This window comes from Eulemur rufifrons, chromosome 18 (genome assembly GCF_041146395.1).
Source record: "Eulemur rufifrons isolate Redbay chromosome 18, OSU_ERuf_1, whole genome shotgun sequence".
Lineage (NCBI taxonomy): Eukaryota > Metazoa > Chordata > Mammalia > Primates > Lemuridae > Eulemur > Eulemur rufifrons.
In genome coordinates, this window is record NC_091000.1 from 35,138,042 (window position 1) to 35,159,639 (window position 21,598).

The following is a 21,598-nucleotide window of genomic DNA, read 5'->3' on the forward strand; positions in this document are numbered from 1 at the left end:
TAAGCTGTAGAAGTTTACTCACAGAGAAAGCAAGTATACCAGGGGAAATCCAGGGATAGCTTTGTAGGCAACGAGACGTTTAAGCTGGATGTACAAGTGGGTGGAAGTGATTCTGTCCCTTAGAGGACAGCAATAATAAAACGAGGAGATGGGCTCTGAGGGACAGTTCTCAGGACACTCAAATCCTCTTTTGCAATTCCTATGACTTAAGAACAAAGCACTGCTTATCCAGACCAGACAGGAGGGTGTAAATGAGAGAGAGCCCAGCCAAAATCCAGAAGTTGCCCATAATATCCAGAGAGGCTGGTCATGCAGGTAAAGTCTGGGCAGTGGGGAGCTTCTCAAGAAACCTAGAGAATTGTTAAATACTGTGGCCTTTTCCTCCATTCTATAAACAGAAACTGCAAATAAACCTCTGCAGTGGGTTAGCCTTTGGATTCTTGCTTTAACCTCTAGGTTTGAAGACTCTTGCCTTTTTGCCATTAATATATTTCCTATCACAATTTTACAATAACCAATGAGATATTCATCCATTATCCTTCCCATTCAATGGCCTCTCCCATGGTAATGTGGTCTCAGTGGATATACAGTGACCAACCATCCAGTTTGCCCAAAACTGCCTTGGTTTTAGCATTGAAAATCATGTGCCCAACTAAACAATTCAGTCCAGGGCAAAGTGGGCCAGTTGGCCACCCAAAAATTTCCTACTTTCAAAGCCTCTAAAAGAATAAGTGTTTAACATTACTTTCCTAGTAAATTTGTTCTTTTTAAAATCTACTATTATAAAATATAACATAGAGAAAAAGACATAAAATTATATGTATGCAGTTTTTAATAGTGGGTCACTTAGCATCAGAAACAATATACATGCTACCACCGCAGAATCCTTCCTCCCCAATCCAAGCACTTTCACTCCCCCAAAACTAACCAGTTTCCTGACTTTTCTTGCAAATATTTTTGTCTTTTTTAGAATATGAATTCGTCAATGGTATTAAACTATAAAGCTCGAACTTTTTATTTGAACTTGATCTACCAAAATACTTCTCTGTTTTGCTTTTATTGCTCAACTCTGTTTATATCTAAAACTGATTGACGTTGTTGCATGTAGATGTATATTGCCCACTTTCTTGCTATATATTCTTCCTTTGTTTCACAAACCTTGCCTATCTGTTAAAAAAAAAAAAAAAAAAAACCTATGAGTGAGTTAAAAAAATCAGTTAATCCATTGTCTACCAAAAGATAGTAGTCCCTATGTTATGGGTTGAATTGTATCACCCAAAAAGATATGTTAATGTTCTTAAGTCCCAATACCTCAGAATATGACCATATTTGGAAATTGGGTCATAGCAGATATAATTAGTTAAATTAAGATGAGGTCATATCAGAATAGGGTGGGCCCCTAATCCAATAAGACTAAGTCCTTATAACAAGAGGAGAGACACAGAGACACACAGCAAGATAATTTTGTAAAAACCAGAGATGCAGATTGGAAATATGCTCCCATGAGCCAAGTAACACCTGGGGCCACCAGAAGCTAAAAAAGACAAAAAAGGATCTTCCCCTAGAGGCCTGGAAGGGAGCATGGCCCTGCCAACACCTTGGTTTCAGACATCTAGCCTCCAAAACTGTGAGGCAATAAATTTCTATTGTTTTAAACCATCTAGTTTGTGGTAATTCGTTACCGCAGCCCTAGAAAACTAATACACTCTATTAAAATTTTAATTTATATCTTATAAGTAACTTTGGAGGAAGTTATAAGACTATCATTTAACATATAAGTACAGATAGGTCATATTATGTTTTGTGTTAAATATTCATGTATGAACTATAATTCTTTCAAGGAGGCTTGCTTCTTGGCATTTGCTTTAGTTCCTCAAAATATTATCACCCCTGCTGATTTGTAAATTATGGAGAAAAAATACAGTCTTTGCCCCTTTTTCTTCTTGGAAATAATTTAAAACCAATAATAAAAAGGAAAATCAGAAATGCAAATTTCTCACATGAAATCAGAAGACATCCATAACCCTGAAGAAATGCAAATTTCTTACATAAAATCAGAAGACATCCATAACCCAGAAGCACAGTACATGAGAAAAAAATTCCTAATATAAATGAAAATTAAATTGGGAGTGGAAGAAGAGGAAGTTAAAGATGCCTACAGTTGCAGAGCAAAGAACAGCTCTCTAAAATAAGTAACCACGTCCTGTGGAGCAAATCCATTTGGGAAAAATGGAGATTAGGTGCTTATTCTGACAGCAGAAGTACTCTGGACTACATTTTCACAAGGTCTTAAGAAGTTGAGGAGGTCATATTAAATGAGCAATCTCACAGATGATTTCTATTTTTAGGACTCAATGTCCAGTTGAAACAGGATTAAGGAGAGATACTCAACAAAGAGAGTTGTCCTTCAGTGTGTAAATCACATGGCTATGAGAAATAAAGGCTATAAGACCTCATGCAAATATACTAACTTATGTCATTAAAGGTGTTTCCCATTAACCTGAAACACTGCCCTGCCTACTCTTATACACAAACTTCCAACAAATGGCTGGTCCAGGAAGAACTCACCACATTCAAAGTGAGCAATAATAATTTTAAAAAGTAACATATAATGTATACAAAAATACTGCAGAAACAAATAAAATGGGAAAAGTATAAAAATATATGACAGATGAATGTCATGAGAAAACTGTTATTAAGAAAAATAGGTGAAAAATGTTGCCACAAACAATATAAACATTTTGACTAAACATACTGCCTAAGAAGATTTTTTGGAAGAAAGAAAGGTGTCACCTCAATTAAAGGAAAAAACAAACAAAAGGATATAAAAGCTGAGGAAAGATATGGTGAGACAAAAAGGTAACTACTTGAGCCAACAGAGTTCAAGAAAGAAGTAAAGGGAAAAAATAAAATCATTTGCTGAAATGAAGACGGAAGATGGGACATTAAAAAGAGAATTGATGGATGTGGACAACATGAAACACAATAAAGGAAGAGTGTAAAAGGATTATAAGAAAAATGATAGACATAGTAAACAGGAAAAAGAAAAGAAACAAAATAATAGAAAACATATTAAAGACATAGTTTAATAAACAATTACTGAAATAAAATAAGATTAGAATCTTCAAATTGAAGGACATACATTATGTCAGAGAAAAATAATTGCCACAGTATGATGCTCACCAAAACTTATCTCAAAAATATTACTAGAATTCAGAAAGAAGGAATCCTCTGAATAGCAAGGCAAAAAGAACAATCAGCCTATAAAAAGCAAAGCCACTAGGCTAGAAGGCAGTGAGAAAAGTATACAAAATACTCAAGAAAAATAGGTGTGACATAAGATTTTTACCCTAGCCTATGTGATACAATCAATAAATAACATAACTAACCAAAAATTTTTAGAGAGAAAAAAAGTTGGTAAATGGTGAAAGTAGCCAATTGCAACATCTTTTATAGCTCAAGGGCAAAAGTGTCATTTGAGATTAGTAAATCACATAAACCAGGAAGCAGGTGGTCAAGAACCTGTCTCTGGGAGGCAGAGAGGATGGCAGCAGGTGGGGCCAATTAGAGGCCAAGGCTCCAAGCCTGCAGTGCATGTTTCATTATCACATCAGACTCACAAAACACAGATTTAAAGATTAAGTATTGAGAATTTCAAGAACGTGACCACAGAGCATTAAACCTTTTCTGAGGGCTGGGTCCTGTGTGATTGCAGGGTCCATGCCCGTGAAGCTAGCTCCTCTGTCTCTGTGTCTGTCTGTCTGTCTGTCTCTCTCTCTCTATATATATATATGTATGTAAACAAATAAAATTTCCCGCACATTTCTGCAAGCTTGTTATACCGTGTGTGTATGTGTGAATGTGAGTGTAGGAAAGAAAAGAACAGATCATGCCCCTATTTTCTTCTGCAATTCCCTCAGCCATGGGTCAGGCCCAAGCAGAAGGGAAGTAAGAAGATTTGAAAGTGACTGTGAAATTAAAGTTTTAAATTAGATATCAGACTGACACTTATTTACCTAAACGTTCACATATGTAAATGCAGACCTGCACATTTAAAGGCTGTTTTTACAAATTAACTATTTATAATTAAGATCACAGGCAATTAAACCACAGCATGCTAAGTAATTTAACACAATTGTCCTTGGCTATAATCTTGATGCCAAGAACCTCCTACTCTCTGATTCTAGTTTCATCCTTTCTATTTAATTGTAACTGAATAAAAAGGTACTATGTTTGGTGGAGAAATTTATAAAACCTAATAAAAGTGGATACAAATATATTAAGTCATCTATTAATAACATATAACAATTCAGATTACAAAAAGGAAAGGGATGAAAGGAAACCAAGTAGTAGGTGCTTCATGTATGTTACATTCATTTCATTCTTACACAATAATTCTGAAATACACATACAAATAACTCAATTCCTACACAGAACAAAGGTTAAGGAGGATATGTATGCTAATCAAGGTCATCAGCTAGTAAGTACATATGCAGCTCTATCTAACTACAAAATTCTTCTATTACCTTTCTTTGCCTTCCTTTTTTTCCTTCCTTTCTTAAATACTTACTATATTTGCTATGCATCAAGCATTACGGGAGATAATATAAATATAGAAATGAGTGAACAAAGACCTTGAGAGCAGAGTCCAAGGCTGTGCTGTCAACAAGGTAACTACAAGCCAGGTATGTCGATGAGCACTTGAAATATGGCCAGTATGAACTGAAATAAGCTGTAAGTTAAATTATACACCAGATTTTAAAGACTTAATAAAAAAAAAAGTACAGAAAATGTTACTAATAATTTTTCATATTGAGTACATGTAGAAATGAATTATGGATATATTAGGCTAAATAAAATGTATGCTTGAAATTTATTTCACCTAAGTGTTACAGCTCCTTTAAAATTTGTCTAGCAGGTTTTCTGGTCCTCACCAGAAGACCCAAAAAAAAGAAAAACAAGAAAGAAAAAAATTTATTTCACTTGTTTCTCTCTACTTTTTTAATATGGCTACTAGAAAACTTTAAGTATGTCTCACATCTTATTTCTATTTTACATCACTGGCCTAAAGATGCCCTCCCAATTTTGCTTTAGGATACATAGATGAATTACTTTCCTGTAATTTTTAAATGTCATATCCTCGAGATTATTTCAGATAAGAAACACGTGTTACCACTTTGTGGTATCATCAATATTTATTGACTAAATATTCAATCTCTCTTGAAATTTCAGAAATGAACATAACTAAAATTTGCTAAACTCTGTTGGTTTTTCCATTTTCTGACAAAGTACACAATGAGCAGAGAAATATCTCAATTCAACACACAGATATTCTTGTAATTGATTGAAACTGCATCTCTCACATCCCACATGTCTTTCTTAGATACTTGCTGAACACATTTAATATCATAGCATGCTTTTCTCTCAGTATGAAAAATTTTGATTAGTTAGAATTTGCCACATTAAAAATATTTTTCACATTTTCCTAAAGAAGATGGGGTAAGATGTGTTTTCAGGTAATAAAACACTTGCGTTTTTATGAATTATCTATTAATGTGAGCAGTGAGGAATCATACAAGAAAGGTATCTTTCCTATTGTTACATACTGAAAGAGCAATATAAACTAATTTACAATGCAACATAAAAGCTAACACTCCAAAGTTGTATAAGAGGCAATAACGATATTGATAAACTTGTAAGGTTGATTGAAATGGTAATTCTAATAAACACATACAGTAGTGAAAAACACCAAATTTATACTGAGAGGGCATGGACCAAAACTGTCAAATAATCATGCTCATTTACTACACTTTAGTTCGTAACATTGGATGTATCACAAAATTCACATTTTATAAGTCCCTCCCACATTTTTTTACTTTGTTTTGCCTTGAGATATTCCAAATTTATAATCAAAGAACAAAATGATCATAAATACATGTGTTCCATGAAAGGGTCACATATGCAAAGCAGCCGCAAAATGCCAAAGGAGAGGAAAAGCCAAAGAACAAGTCAGAAAAATCCCATTTGTTGGTAAAGGGTGGTTTATTGGGGAAATTACAGACAGAGGTGTGATCTTGGACAGCCACAAGACAGGCAAATCTTCATACTGTTACTCCCCATACCCAGGGTTTGTATACCATTAGGGAAAAGGGGTGCATACTCTTTAGAGACAACTAAAGGAAACCCTCTAGAACAGGCAAGAATGATGTGTGCACCACAGCTGATAATTTCTGCGATGACATCAAGATTGCTTTGATCTAAAATCAGGATTTACAGTGAGTACGTGTTCTTACACTAAGGACAGTAAATGATCAGGAGGCATCACGAGACTGGTGTTAATGAGAAGTCAACATGACAGACTAGCATACAAGATGGAGTCACTTTTGCCTCCACAATATAAGACAATATGAACATATATAAAAAACAATACAATAAAATGGAACAACTAAAGAAATGAGAGTCAGAAAGCTGATACTTGTTATGAGGCTTGAACTCGTCACAGACTTTTTGATATTTAGTTTCCTCATTTGAAAAGGGGAAAAGTAAGCCTGCCCATGCCTGAAGATCCTGTGAGAATCAAAAGAGAATACAGATAAAAGAAATGTGTAACCGGTAAGGTGTGACACAAATTAGGCCATTATTATATTAAAAATTAATTCATTCCATTATTTTATTATGAACATCTAGCCTTTAATTAATGTTTAAACAGCCACTGTAGCAAAAAGTAATAAAAACTATTTTAAATATATTAAATTTCAGCTTTTTAAAATCATTCTTAGAATCATCTTGGTATAAGTTAATAAAAAACTTACACCAATAAATGAAAATATTTATGAGAAGGCACTTTATGATTACAGTAGAATTTTGGGAGACAGGTGCCCATAGAATTAAAAGGTCAAGCAGTGACAGTCTAAATTTAAACAGGCAAGCATAATCTACCTCCCACTCCACTTGCTGTGATATACTGGATTCCTGCATAAAACTAAATCGATTTAGAATAAACATTATTTAATAAATATCTTATTATTTTTAAAAATCTATTTTCTACTAAATGAACTGAGAATTCTTTCCTTTCTTTCTTCCTTCCTCCCTTCTTTCAGCTGCCTTCACACAGTGTTAGCATACAGGAACAAAGAACATGACTTTTGCTCTGATACTGAACAACCGCTGGTGTGGCAGGCAGGTGGACAAGCTACAGAGTTTGCTGCACTGGCGTAGGAGGAGGATTCTCGACAAGTAATGGGAAAAAAATCAAATGAACATTTTAGGCCAATTAATGAAATGAAACCATTATATTAAACTTAACTAGAAAAAATGTTCAAATTTATATAGGCACTAGGTTTTAAAAAGAAGTAAAGGGAACAAAATCAGAAGAAAATCAACCAAGTTGTTAATCACAGGTGTGCAAAGGTGGTGGCATTAATGGAAAAGTTTTTTCATCTCTCCAAATGTCCTTTAATCCCGCAGTCCCCAACCCCTGGGTCAATGTCAGGTACTGGTCCATGGCCTGTTAGGAAACTGGCCACACATCACTGCCTGAGCTTTGCACCACCTTCCCCACACTCACACCGTAGGCACCACCCCACACCCCCGGGTCCGTGGAAAAATTGTCTTCCATGAAACCAGTTCCTGGGGCCAAAAAGGCTACAGAACGCAGCTAATAGGCTACTATTTTTGATAATGGAAGAAAGGAAACCTAAAAACTTGCTGTTGATCTTAATACAATATGAATCTAATGAAAAGAGTTTTGTCTGTTTTAAGCTATCTTCAAAGGATAGCTGGTTACAGGACCCAAAAGCAACACTGCAGCTTGCTCCTCCCAGCAAGTGTCACCTACTGACAGGGAGGTCAATTTGCACACCCTTTTACTGTATCCACTGACTCATCATATAGGATGTGGTTGAATCTCACCCACAAGCACCACCTACTTGCTCAGAGACTAAACTGGGCATGTCATAATGTAAACAAAAATCCAAAGGTAAGAAGCAACAGCTGCTTCAAATGTGAAGGAATCAGTGAAAGAACACTGGAAGAATGAAGAATCAAACTGAAAGGACACCACCAAAGGGAAACACCAACTCTCCAGCAATGGATATCAACCAAATTCAGAACACTGAAATGACAGAAGAATTTCGAACATGGAGTGTAAGAAAACTCAATGATACACAAGATAAAATGGATACCTAACATAAATAAACAAACAAACAAACAAAAATCCAGGACTTAGAAGAAAAATTCACTAAAGAAATTGAAATAGTAAAGAAAAATCAAACAGAACTTCTGTAAATAAAGAATTTATTCAAAAAATTACAAAACAAGTGGAAAGCCTCAAGAATAGGGCAGATCAAACAGAAGACAGAATCTCAGGGATTGAAGATAATACTTTTCAATTAAACAAGTCAGTTGCAGAGATAGTGCAGAGAAATAACAGAAAAGAGCAAAGCCTACAAGAAATGTGGGACTATGTGAAGAGGCCTAACATGAGAATCATAGGTGTACCTGAGGGTGAAGAAGAAAATACACAAAGTTTGGATAAACTATTTGAGGATATAATGGAGAAATATTTCCCTGGTCTTGCTAGAACTCCAGATATCCAGGTACAAGAAGCACAAAGGATTCCTGGGAAATTCATTGCAAACAGGAAGACACCATGACACACAGTCATTAGACTGGACAAAATAAACATGAAAGAGGCCCACCTCAGAGCTGCAAGGCAAAAAAGCAGCAGGTAAGCTACAAAGGAAAACCAATCAGACTAACTTCAGATTTCTCAACTGAAACTTTACAAGCCAGAAGACACTGGGGCCCCCTTTTCAGTCTTCTTAAACAGAATAATGCCCACCCTAGAATTTTGTATCCTGTGAAACTAAGTTTCCTATGTGAAGGAGAAGTAAAGGCTTTCTCAGACAAGCAAAGATTGAGGGAATTCAGCAAGACAAGTCCCATCCTCCCAGAAGTACTCAGAACTTCATTACATATGGATCAGCAAAACAGACACTCACCAGTGTAAAATCATCCAAAAGCTAAAGGTCAAAGGCCAGAGACCACAATGGCTCAAGAGAGAAAAACAAAGCAACAAAGTTCAACTCAACAAGATGAACAGAAATCTGCCCCACCTATCAATTCTTTCAATAAATGTGAATGACTTGAATTGCCCACTAAAGAGACATAGGCTGGCCGAATAGATAAATATATACAAGTCAAGGATCTGCTGTCTTCAAGAAAGACATCTAACCCACAAGGATGCATTCGAACTAAAGGTGAAGGAATGGAAAACAATATTTCATGCAAATGGAAGCCAAAAGAAAGCTGGTGTAGCAGTTCTGATTTCAGATAACTTAGTCTTCAAATCAACAAAAGTAATGAAAGACAAATACAGTCATTATATAATGGTGAAGGGTACAATTCAATAAGAAGACATAATAATTCCAAATATCTATGCACCTAACTCAGGTGTACCCAGATTCATAAATCAAATCCTACTTGATCTAAATAAAATGATAAACAGCAAAACTGTAACAGCCAGGGACTTCAACACCCCTCTGACAGAACAGGGCAGATCCTCCAGACAGAAAAACAATGGTCTTAAACAGAACTCTAGAACAAATGGGCCTGACTGGCATTTATAGAACATTCTACCAAAAAAACCACTGAATATATGTTTTTCTCAGCTCATGGGAAATTCTCTAAGACTGACCATATCCTAGGCCACAAAACATGTCTCAACAATTTAAAAAATAGAAATTGTACCATGCATCTTCTCAGACCAAAGTGGAATAAAATTAGAAATCAACTCCAACAGAAACGCTCATCTCTACACATAGCTATCTAATCTTTGACAAAGCAGATAAAAACATACACTGGGGAAAAGAATTATTCAATAAATGGTGCTAGGAAAACTATATAGCCACATGTAGAAGACTGAAACAGGATCCACACCTTTCACTTCTCACAAAAATCAACTCATGGTGGATAACAGACTTAAACCTAAGGCAAGAAACTATAAGATTTCTAGAAGAAAATGTTGGAAAAACTCTTACAGACGTTAGCCTAAGCAAAGAATTTATGAAGAAGACCTCAAAGGCAATCACAGTAACAACAAAAATAAATAAATAGGACCTGATCAAATTAAAAAGCTTCTGCACAGCCAAGGAAACTATCAAGAGAGCAAACAGACAAAGTACAGAATGGGAGAAAATATTCACATGTTATACATCTGTTAAAGGGCTGATAACTAGAATCTATACAGAAACAGGAAAATCAGCAAGAAAAAAATCAAACAACCTTTCAAAAGGTGGGCAAAGGACATGAACAGAAACTTTTCAAAAGAAGATAGACTGATGGCTAATAAACGTGAAAAAATGCTCAATATCTCTAATCATCAGGGGAATGCAAATCAAAACCACAATGAGATATCACTTATCTTCAGTGAGAATGGCCTTTATCAAAAAGTCCCAAAACAATAAACGTTGGCATGGATGCAGAGAGATAGGAACATTCATACACTGCCTGTGGGACTGCAAACTAGTACAACCTCTATGGAAAGTAATACAGAGATACCTCAAAGAGCTGCAAGTAGAACTACCATTTGATCTAGCAATCCCATTACTAGGCATCTACCAAAAAAACAAAAGACATTCTATAAAAAAGACATCTGCACTAGAATGTTTATAAAAGCACAATTCACAACTGCAAAGTTGTGGAAACAACCCAAGTACCCATCAATATATGAGTGGATTAATAAAATGTGGTGTATGTGTAGCATGGAGTTCTACTCAGCCACAAAAAACAATGGTGATGCAGCACCTCTTATATTATCCTGGATAGAGCTGGATCCCATTATACTAAGCAAAGTATCACAAGATTGGAAAAACAAGCACCACATACACTCACCATCAAACTGGTATTAACTGATCAATACTGAAGTGCCCATATAGTATAACATTTATCGGGTGCTGGGCAGATGGGAGAGGGGAGGAGGGGATGGGTACATACACACCTAATGGGTGTGGTGCACACCGTCTGGAGGCTGGACATGCTTGAAGCTCTTACTCGGGTGGGGCAAAGGCAATATACATAACCTAGACTTTTGTACACCTGTAATGTGCTAAAATTTAAAAAAAAAGTAAAATAGGCAATATGTCCTGATATCTTCAGTGCTAGAGGTCAAAACAAAGCAGGAGAGGTAGAGAGGGCTGGGAGATGGGGCTGCCCCTGTGATAGAGTGGTCAGGGATGATCTTGTTGAGGAGGCCTTTGGGCAAAGCCTGGAAATAGTGAAGGAGTGATGCCTGTGATATTCAAGGAAACGAACCTTCTGGGCAAACAGAACAACATGTGCACAGTTCCTGAATTGGACATATTAGATTTGAAATGCCTATTAAAAATCCAGGTGGAAATGCTGATTAAGCAGTTGAACATGAGCTGGAGTTCTGGAAAATAACCAGGCTAGAGATAAACGTGTGGAATTATCAGCATATAAATGGCACTTAAAGCCACAGACTGGAGAAAATTACCAAGGAAATGAGTGTAGCTAGAGAAGGAATTTAAAACTTGATCCCTGGGCCTAATATAAACACTGGGATCCCCAAAACTCCCAGTAGGGGTTAAAAAAATGTTGGAGTATTAGAGGATGGTCTGGTCAGACAGTGGTACTCTTCAAAGTGAGATTTTGGGGGTATTACAAAGTTCTCTAGACTGTAACTATTAGAGAATACATGTACTATGATGTAGGGCAAAATCACTGGTCAGACAGTGGTACTCTTCAAAGTGAGATTTTGGGGGTATTACAAAGTTCTCTAGACTGTAATATTAGAGAATACATGTACTATGATGTAGGGCAAAATCACTGGAGGAAAAGAACTCAAGGAATAGAGAAGCCAATGGCTTAGAAAGCTTATTTGTTTGGATACCTAAATCACCAAGGATTGTGAAAAGATTAGTATTAGAGAAAGTGACAAGGATCCAGGAGGGAAATTTAAGATATGAGAGAATGGATACAAATCAATAGATTACTATAATAAGGAGAGTTAACGGAGGATATAGTTTCATAACATGAGATTTAAAGCTGTGAGTATGAGGGAAGAGGAGAGAAGAATGGTCTGGAAACAGCAATGAGGAGCATGGAAGACACCTCCCCACCTCTAATCCCACAGGTGTGAGGCATGGGAGAAAAAAACAGTAGCATTTAAGAGGGCAGCAGGGGAAGAAATGTCCTCAGGGCACAGATTTCAGTTAGATACCAAGAAAGTGAAGGGAACACTCAGACAAGGTTAAGAATTTATGGGTTTTGCTGATTACTGTATATGAGTTCACGGAGCACAGTGGACAAGTTTCAGGAGTGAAAGAGGTGAGGGGTACAGTCAGAAAAGAAGACATACAGAATTATAAAAAGTGGGGGGTTTAGTGATCACAGGTGACCTGGAAGCCCTAGGTGTCTTGTGGAGACTGATGTAGACAGCTTAAAGGACATAGTTAATGAGATTCACCTTGCAATTCTCAAGGCTATGAACTTGGGAAGTATAGGAATCTTGCCAGGAGCAGAGGCAGGGGGTCCCTCTCCTCTCCTGCCTATGACTATGTAGAGAAGTCTTAATATCTCGGCAGAAGCCATTGAGAAAGAGGAAATATTCTAAGCCTTCGTCCCATTCCTTGAGGGCAGTTTCACTCTTTCCTTGAGGATTACAGATGATGGAACTAAGCCCAGAGAGTTGAAGGGATTAAGCATCAGGCAACACGGAGAGGTGGTTGTTATGTAGAGCAGTGTGGGCTTTTTCTTTTGAAAATGTGATGAGGCACAGTAATCACTATAGCTCTGTGAGCCACAGTGAAGCCATCTTGTATGCAGGCTAGTGTAGCCATCTTGTGTACGGACTCACTGTTGTGTGAAGAAAAAAAAGAATACATGAATAACAGAAAAAAAAATTTATACAGTGATTAACTTGTAAGTGATTGTTTAAAATCATTACGTGTGTATAGTTACATTGTACTACGCTTGGCAGTTCCTTGGAAAAATGTTCCTTGAATGTTCCTCAAAGAAATGTTCCTTGATTTAACGGTTGCTATTTGCTTCTGTAAGTTTGCTTGCTTATGAATTATTGTAATCAACATGTTCTGAGCTGTATGTGTATTGTTAGTATTGTTAGTGGTAAAGGTATATAACCCCTGCCCACTTTAAGATCGGGGCCATTCTCTGTCTCTGGACTTTCCCAGAACAGGGGGTGGTCACTGGCCAACTAATAAAGACTCCTAATTTGGCTCAATTCGGTCTTTAGATGGTCATTTCTCTCATCTTAGGCTATAACAGAAAAAGTCTGTTAAAGTGTTTTTCTAAAGAAAAGCGATTCTACCATGGTTCTATTCCCTTAGAGTCATACAGATCAGGAGAAAGCTTTGAAATTACCAGTAAAAAGGGTCTTGAGGAATATCAATTTAAGAATAACCTACCAAATATATTGAAATAAAAGGGCCAACAGTCAGATTCAAGGTCTCTAGTAGGATGACAACTGTGACAATGGCAAAAACAGTTGACTCCATGAAGGGCCACAGTTGCTGTGTTTACGCAATAACCATAAACCTCATTTCCTGAGTTCATGCTGTGATTGTGTAAGTTTGTCAGTGTTGTGATGAGGTGTGCCTTGTGAGTCTATCCTTCAGTATAGGGTCAAAGCTAGGTCATCAAACACCAGGGTTTTTAGTCTATTATGCTTTGCAATTTAGTTGTATCTATGAAATTGTGACTAATAATCACAGCTCAATTTTATTAAGCACTGGGATGTATGTTATGCACTTGACAAGCATTATCTAAATATTTCAAGGTTGGAACTGCTGTTATCCCTCATTTATCCAATGAAGAAACTGAGTCACAGAGCAATTAAGTAACTTGGATAAGGTTTCCATCTAGAGCTGGCAGAGCCAGAATTCTAACCTCATTAGATTAACTGCAGTGCCTTCACTCTTAATCACCATGCCATAATGCTTTAAACAGCAAGGCTTCACGCAGAGATAGACAGACAGACAGATACTTTTTAATCACATGGATAGAAATTATGACTTGTCTTAATTCTTATGTTCTAATTTCCTTCCCTTTTTCTTTTAACAAGAATAATTATTTAGTCTAAAAAAAGAATTGGGTAATTCTAATTTGAGTCCAGGAAATTACCAGGTACCCCAGACAAAACTGCAAGATCTACATTCTCTTACTATTTAAGTTACACTCTCTTATCAAATAGATCTCAGTGACTGTGTCAGATGCTATGGAAACTATAACTTACTAAATAGAGTTATAATAATGATCTGGAGACAAAGCTTTGTTGTGTAGATTTTTTAGACTATAGCCTTAAAATTAACTAAACAATTAACAAGCATTAAAAAAGTATTCATTATTTTTCATCCAAGACACTAATAGAGAATACACTTTCAAAAAGAAAATCAACATTTTATACATTTTACTAATAGATTACACAAAATAAGTTGTTGGTCACAAGTCTTCAGACATTTCTGGTCTTATTTAAAAAATGTTGCAATTATAAAAGAGTGGTTGGCTGAAAATAAAACAAAAACTTCACATAAAACAAAGCAGTGATGAAATCCCTATTCTTATTTCATTAAAGATATATTTCATTTTAAAGGAAGAAAGAATAGCTACGCCATAGCATTCGAAAATAATTTTTATTGCAATTTTTTATACTTTCAGCATATTCAACCTTCCAACTCCCCATGAAGTTATATGAGTATTAAGAGACCTATAATATAAAACTAAATAATCTACTCAACAATTTATTTTTAAAATGTATAAACTGCATAATATTTTACTTATTTTGATGGTATCTCTGCAGTCTACATATCATCAGTATTTAAAAAAAAAAACTGTAAAAAGAATAGTGCACAGTATTTTACTTCACCAAATTCTTTTTTCTTTCAGTAGTAGTTTTAGCCTACTATATAGAGATAGATACACAGATACATACTGAGTGGTTTCTCCTTTTAATTTACATTACCTTTTTAATGTTTTTATTTCCAAATATTATGGAGGTACAAGTCTCTATGATGACAGAGGATGGAGGTCTTTGTAATCCTTTCTCTTTTCTCAGCCCTGGGTCTTCTTAACAGTGTGAATTGTATTGGCATACCCAGTTTAATCTCTGAAATAGTTGGTGGTGCTTGTAAGAATCAACCACACCCTATATGACTGAGTCAGTAAATGCTGCAGAAAGCATGCAAATTCACCTCCCTGTCAGTCGGTGGCACTTGCCAGAAGATACAAGTTGCCGTGCTGTTTTGGGACCCTGTGTCTGGCTCTAGTCCCTCAGGAGAAGTACTCGAATGCCCCAGGTGGTGGGTGGGTCCTTGGAACTCCCAGGTGAGCCCTTTTTCTCTGCCACAAGAGGCGGATGGGAGAGTGTGGCTGAGCAGGGATGGGCAGGGTGAGCTTTCCCTCAGACTCCACAAAAGCTGTCAAGGTAGCTGTTTCAGCAGGGGCCAAAGGTCTGCTCCCAGCTTCTGGGCAAAGCTACCAGGGAGCAGCTGAAGTGGTCGATCTCTGCTGATACCTTGCTCCTTCCTGTTCTGCTCCATAACTTCTTCCCATGTAGTCTCCTGAAGGTTCTAGCACCCTTCTCTCAGATCTATACCTGATCTCTGTCTGAATGTTCATTTTTTCTTTCATCTAAAACTTCTCCTTCTTACTGGGATACCCTGGCAGCTGGTGTCTCTGGTCAGCCATCTTGCCCCTGACCTCTTAATTTACATTCATTCATTTAGTATACATTTATTAATGCCTACTACATCCCACGCTCTGTGATAAGTATAGAGAGACTTTTAGCTTTCATGAAGTTATGGTTCCATTAGTAAATATTTCAGATATTGCAGCAGAACATTTTTGCATGGGTAGAACCTTCAGAAAACCTAACATCACAAGGGTGACTGCCGATTCTGTCAGCCTTCCACTTATACTTTCACAATAATCTGTAGCTACTAACTGGGATTCTCTCAACAGATATTTTAGAAAAGTTTTCTATTTTTTGTTTAGCACTAAATAAACAATGGTCAAGCCCCTCTATGAATAGGAAAAAAGAAGACCTAAATAAACTTCAACACTCAAACTAAAACCATGAGAGTTGCTGCACCATTCAATGAGTTAAGAAATTCCTCTGCAAGATGAAGACATGAATGATTTATCTGAGGTGGATGGTATTTGAAGACACAGGCTTTCATCAACCCTTAGATGATCCTGAATAAACTCTAAATGTCACAGAATTAGGTAGAACTTTAACTTATGGTAAAGAGTTATAAAACATAGTTTTCAGAGAGATAAGATTTTAAGATTATTTTCTATTAAAACTATTACCCCCACTAGACCCTAGCTTTGTGTGCATATTTGCCAGCATTTACTTCCACACATACATATTCAATTCTAGACTCATCTGAGACCTGCACATTATTCTATCACTCTGGAGTCTCAAATTATTTGATCAAGCCTTAAAAGAATTTAAGCTATTGACCAATATAACAATCAAAATTTTAAAACACACTTATTGCATATCCTTAAGATTCTGACATTATGTTCACAAATTTAGGTTTGGTGAATATTGGTTGGCATAATAAAAATGTGTTTTATAGAATTTAAGTTTGGAAGTGAGCCTCCCCTTGATTCTTGACTTCCTTCTGTAATAATCCAAACAAATAAAAGCTGGTAAAATTGTAGTGGGATAAAAGGACATTTCATGCAAAAGTGTCTTGAAAACCCAAAGAGGAGTTTATTCTGCAAACTTTTGAAAATTTCTTCCAAAATCAATTGAAGTCCAATCTACAAGAAGAGTTTTTCCTTAATGATAGCCATAAGCTCAAGAACATGAGTAACAAGTTAAAAAGAGGGAAAACTCCAAAATTGTTTCCTTGAATCAATAGCCCCCTACTTCTTTGAGTAGTTCAAGTTCGAGAGAGTTTCTCAATCACACGTAAGGGACTTTAAAGAATCATATATCTTTTCTTTTGAAGAATTTTATGTATTTATTAATACAGCAAAAACTCAATCATAGATAAAACTTAAAAATTACAAGAATTTATAATTTACTATAACCTTTGATATTCACACACATTTTTAACAATCTAATCCCTCAAATTCAAATAAAGGAGGCTAAGATTAGTTATTAGTTGTTTCCAAAATCTCTTTATCTTTTGACACAGTATTTGAAATGAAATATAAAGAAAGTAACTGGTCAATACTAGCTCTCTAGTTTTGCATTTTAAATGAATACAAAATAATGACCATCATCATTCTGCTACCAACATTTATGTAGTGAAACTCACCAAATTCTTTGTGAAATCCCACAGAAGGGGTCACGGGTCGAATGGGCCAGCCAAGCTGGACAGGTGTGGTATGTAATGACTCCAACATTCTGTTTCCAAAACATAAATTTAGATCCTTAAATGATTTAATAGTCCCTGTTTTGTAATACAAATCTTCAAGACTAATGTTATAGGATTAAAGACTAATCACAGAGAGAAAATCACTTGCCTCTACCTGTTGTACCCTCAAGTACCTACAGAGTTAATATTTATTACTGAATGAGGACAAAATAATACCAAATTTTGCTGGTTCTGAGGATGGATAACAAATAGGGACATTTGCTTTCCAACTGAGTCCCATCTAACAAAAATAGGAAAAATGCACACATTATATTTATCTATTTCTTTGCAGTTTTACAAGAGATTTTAAAGAACACATTTTCCTAACATGATTTAGAGCCACATCAGCTTAAGTCAGGTACCACATAAAAACTTTAGAAAATGTGAATAAGTAAAAGGAAAGAAAATAAAAATCACCCCTTGTCTCACCATCCTGATATTTTAGCAATAATTGCAAACCCTTTAATGCTTCCTATAGGCCAGGAACTATTGTAATCCTCTTACATGTCTTACCTGATTGAATCCTCACACCAAGCCTGTAGGTATTTACTGTTATAGCCATTTTATAAATGAGAAAACTGAGACATTTAGGGATTAAGTAGTATATAGATCAGATTATCCCAGCTAGAAATGGGTGGAGCCAGCTTTGAATTCAGGTAGTGTGACTTCAGGAACCATATTACCATTTTATACTGACTCCAATTGTCATGATTAACATATGTAATATATTCCATACCTTTACTATGTTTAAGTGTACATAAATGCATATGAACTTTTTAACTAATTTTTTTACTTAATATATCATGGAAGATCTTTCTTTGTAAATGTACAAAAATGCACATTGTTATTTTGGCCCCTTTACATGGAATTCTATTGTTGTATTTAACAAACTGATGGTTTATATACCAGTCCTCTTTTGCTGGATATTTTAGTTACTTCCACTTCTTTGTTATTTATAAACCATGATGAAAATCTTTCAACATATTTGTGCACCTATCCAATTATTTTCTTTTGTTACTATAAATGCCTAGAGATGAAATTGCCAGTTCAAAAGTTATATAAATGTTATAGAAATTTTAAGATTTTAAAACATTTTGCACAACTCAAAAACCAGGGTCTGTGAGGGAGGAGACTGTGGCTGTCCTGTTCAGAGCTTTACATTTGGCATACAGTAGAAATTCAATAACTAGTAAATAAATAACTATATGATCTATTATTTTAACTGTCCTTTGTGTGGTCATATCCAAGGAGCTGGCCAAAGGACTGAGGTTATCTCTAAAATTATGTCAAGGGAAAATACAAGAGGCTTGTGTATGCAGGCAGTTTTATAAAATTCCTTTTGAAATTCTAGTATTTATTTATATAACACCAAGAATGGGGCCAAGATTCATTGATCAGACATAGTTTGCTTTGCTTTCTAACATCTGGTACATGGATAAGTATTTTTTAATCTCCAAATCAGAGCTAATTGCATTTTTCAATGATTGCTTACTAACGAAAGATTCTAATAGAAGTAGACAATTTATCCACTTAAGCAATACTCTACAAACATTAAGGTAAAATGACAATTGTTTCAACACAATGGGAAATGCCATGAGGGATTCTATCATTATTTTGTAATGTCCTCATTCTGTTATTAATTTGATCAGAATAACCTCAACACAAATTGTCATCTGACACAGAAGAAACTCTCACTGATCACAAAACTAGGGGGGGAAAGTACTTGCTCACTTTTCTGAATTATATTATAGAATGCATTTACAGAAATGCATTTGTCATACTTCCAAATGCACCAATACTAAATAATAAATAAAATTTTTGATGGAAAATTAACATTTAGAATGCACTCACATTTATCATTATTGTCATAAAAAGAATATTTTAATGTATAATTTTGAATTTAGAATTCAAAGGTACATTGAAGAATTTCACTTTCTTAAATTTGAAAATGTAGAAGTATTCAGTTTTGTTTTCTCTCCACAGGTCAAAAATAGACAAGTTTGAAAAAAAGAAAAAAATCATACATTTTTAAGACTGTATCATATTTCCTCATGTTTGGTCCAAGAAAATTTCTTTTGCTGGGTCAATATTTTTATGGTCTACCTAAAAATATTGTATCATCTTAACAATTAGTTTTTCAAGGCACCATAAGGTGAATTGTAAGTAGTTTATATAGAATTTCTGATACAGGGGTCTATTTAACTTAAGAAACCTTTCCAGAGTCTCATGAAGAACTGGATAATTCATACTAATTGGTCCTAGTGCCTGTCCTCACGTTGTAAACAATCCCCTATTTCCTAACTGGATTCTATTATCTTTTCTGTTGCTTCTACTCTCACTGCTAAGTTTCCTTATCTTCATTATGTGGTGAACTAGATTTCAATAAAAATTTCAGTCTAATGACATTTTATTTGTCTAGTTAAAGCACAGGTTTTTGAAAACCCTGAGTCACCATGTCCCAAAACTCGTATTTGTCTTTCCCTCTGCGTTCCCATCACACTTCTAACATTAATGAAATGAAGCTAACTGCTAAGATAGGAAACAAGCTACCACCATAAGCTAGCTATAAATAAAGACAAGGCAGCCCAGGTGTATTGAAGTTCAGACTTTATATGCTCCAGACTGTCACTGGAAGTACATGCACTTGCTCTTAATTTCAAAGGGTGTTGATCTTCCTCATTAAGCAGGACATGTTTTCATTAAAAAATGGGAAGTTAGGGTGTCAAGAGACCTTTATCTTCCACCAGTTGCATAAGAAACAATTATTTGGGAAATATTCTACTCTCTTGGGAAATACGTTACAGTGAAAGATATCATACCTGATCAGATTTTTAATGAGTGCATCACTTGTCCCTAAGTCATTACTACTCTTCCTTGGATTACCATCCTCGTCTAAATATACTGAAGATAGTTTTCATAGTACAGTTAACTTTTCTAGTTATTAAAAGCTTGCTGGAAATTCTAAACTGTTTGGCTAGATTACTATATTAATGACTCTTTTAAGAGCTACCACTCTGCTAGAACAACCTGAACCTTGGGTTAAAATGGGTAAAGGCAGAAAGGAAAATTTTAAAAACTAGTAAATTCCCAATATGATCATTTCTTTTCCTTTGTAACTAATATCTTCCCTTATTATAAATAAAATCAAATCTTAAGGATTAAAGCTGTACATATATACTACTCTTTCAAATTTGAGTATTGTGAACACTTAAGCCAGAAAGTGGTTACTCTGAGCATGGATATTCTAGTGTTAAGCACAGTTTGAAGCATGAATTTTGGAAGATCGACAACCTTTTTTATAGCCATGACAGCATTTTCTCAAATTTCTATTATTTATAGTTGTGCCAATTACCCCAGATTTCTGACCATGTTATAATATTAATGAATTAAAATAAAACAAGCCATTAATACATTTTAAGAGAGTAGTATTTACATTCTACAATATGTCCTGAAGGACTGTTAGAGGTTCTATCTATAGCTTGAGGGCCAACAACTGTGTACACAATTTTAAAGTTATCTTGATGATGGTGATGCTATTTTGTGCAATAATTCAGAAAAGGAACTGACCCACCTCCAGACACTTTTGGAAAGCAGAAGCAATGCTCAAAATTCCTGCATTCAAACTATGTTCTGTAGAATCAGCCTCACCCTCTGTTAGAAAAAGACTAACCTTTAATCATTAAATTTTAAAAGCAAATTATAAGTTACTCTGCTCCCTAATTGCTGCAGACGAGTTACTAAAATTCTAAACTTATGTAATATTTTCATAAAATATGGCATTTTTCTCAAGAAAGCCACAAATTGGATTTGAGCTTATGCACTGTAAAACCCAGATGGTTTGCTTAACTACTCAGACATCCTCCAGTTCAAAAGTTAATTGAATTGAAAACTAAAATTTTGATAACTGATATGTTTTAAGGGACTCAAGCAGAAGGATAAATTAGCTTCATGTATGGGGCATTAATAGACTTGAAAAACCACAACAATTGGTCAGAGAATACTGGCAAAGTAGAAGAAAATGTACATTTACTACAGGTTAGCTAATTACATATTACCTGAACTTCCCAGAGTGCTGTTGCTTTTCTTTCTCCATTTTCTTACTCACTGGTTCAATATTAGTCATTATTTTACCCAATTTAACTTTTTCTGGAATTTAAAAAATAAAAAAAGCTTTAATTGTATACTACTAT

General features: G+C 35.3%; 1 protein-coding gene and 1 non-coding gene across 2 annotated transcripts in view; one reads left to right on the forward strand and one right to left on the reverse strand.

Moving 5' to 3' along the window:
• Window positions 1-21,598, reverse strand: part of IQCM (IQ motif containing M) — a 310,674-nt gene that overhangs the window by 235,981 nt on the left and 53,095 nt on the right. Inside the window, exons 4-5 of the mRNA XM_069493257.1 lie at window positions 21,464-21,554; window positions 17,310-17,398 (exon numbers count right to left, since the gene is read on the reverse strand). Of these exons, the coding sequence (XP_069349358.1) occupies window positions 17,310-17,398; window positions 21,464-21,554 (180 nt within the window). The remainder of the gene's footprint in view (window positions 1-17,309; window positions 17,399-21,463; window positions 21,555-21,598) is intronic.
• Window positions 4,885-4,946, forward strand: LOC138399231 (U7 small nuclear RNA). Its single transcript, XR_011236122.1, has one exon. It is a non-coding gene; the product is annotated as a U7 small nuclear RNA (small nuclear RNA).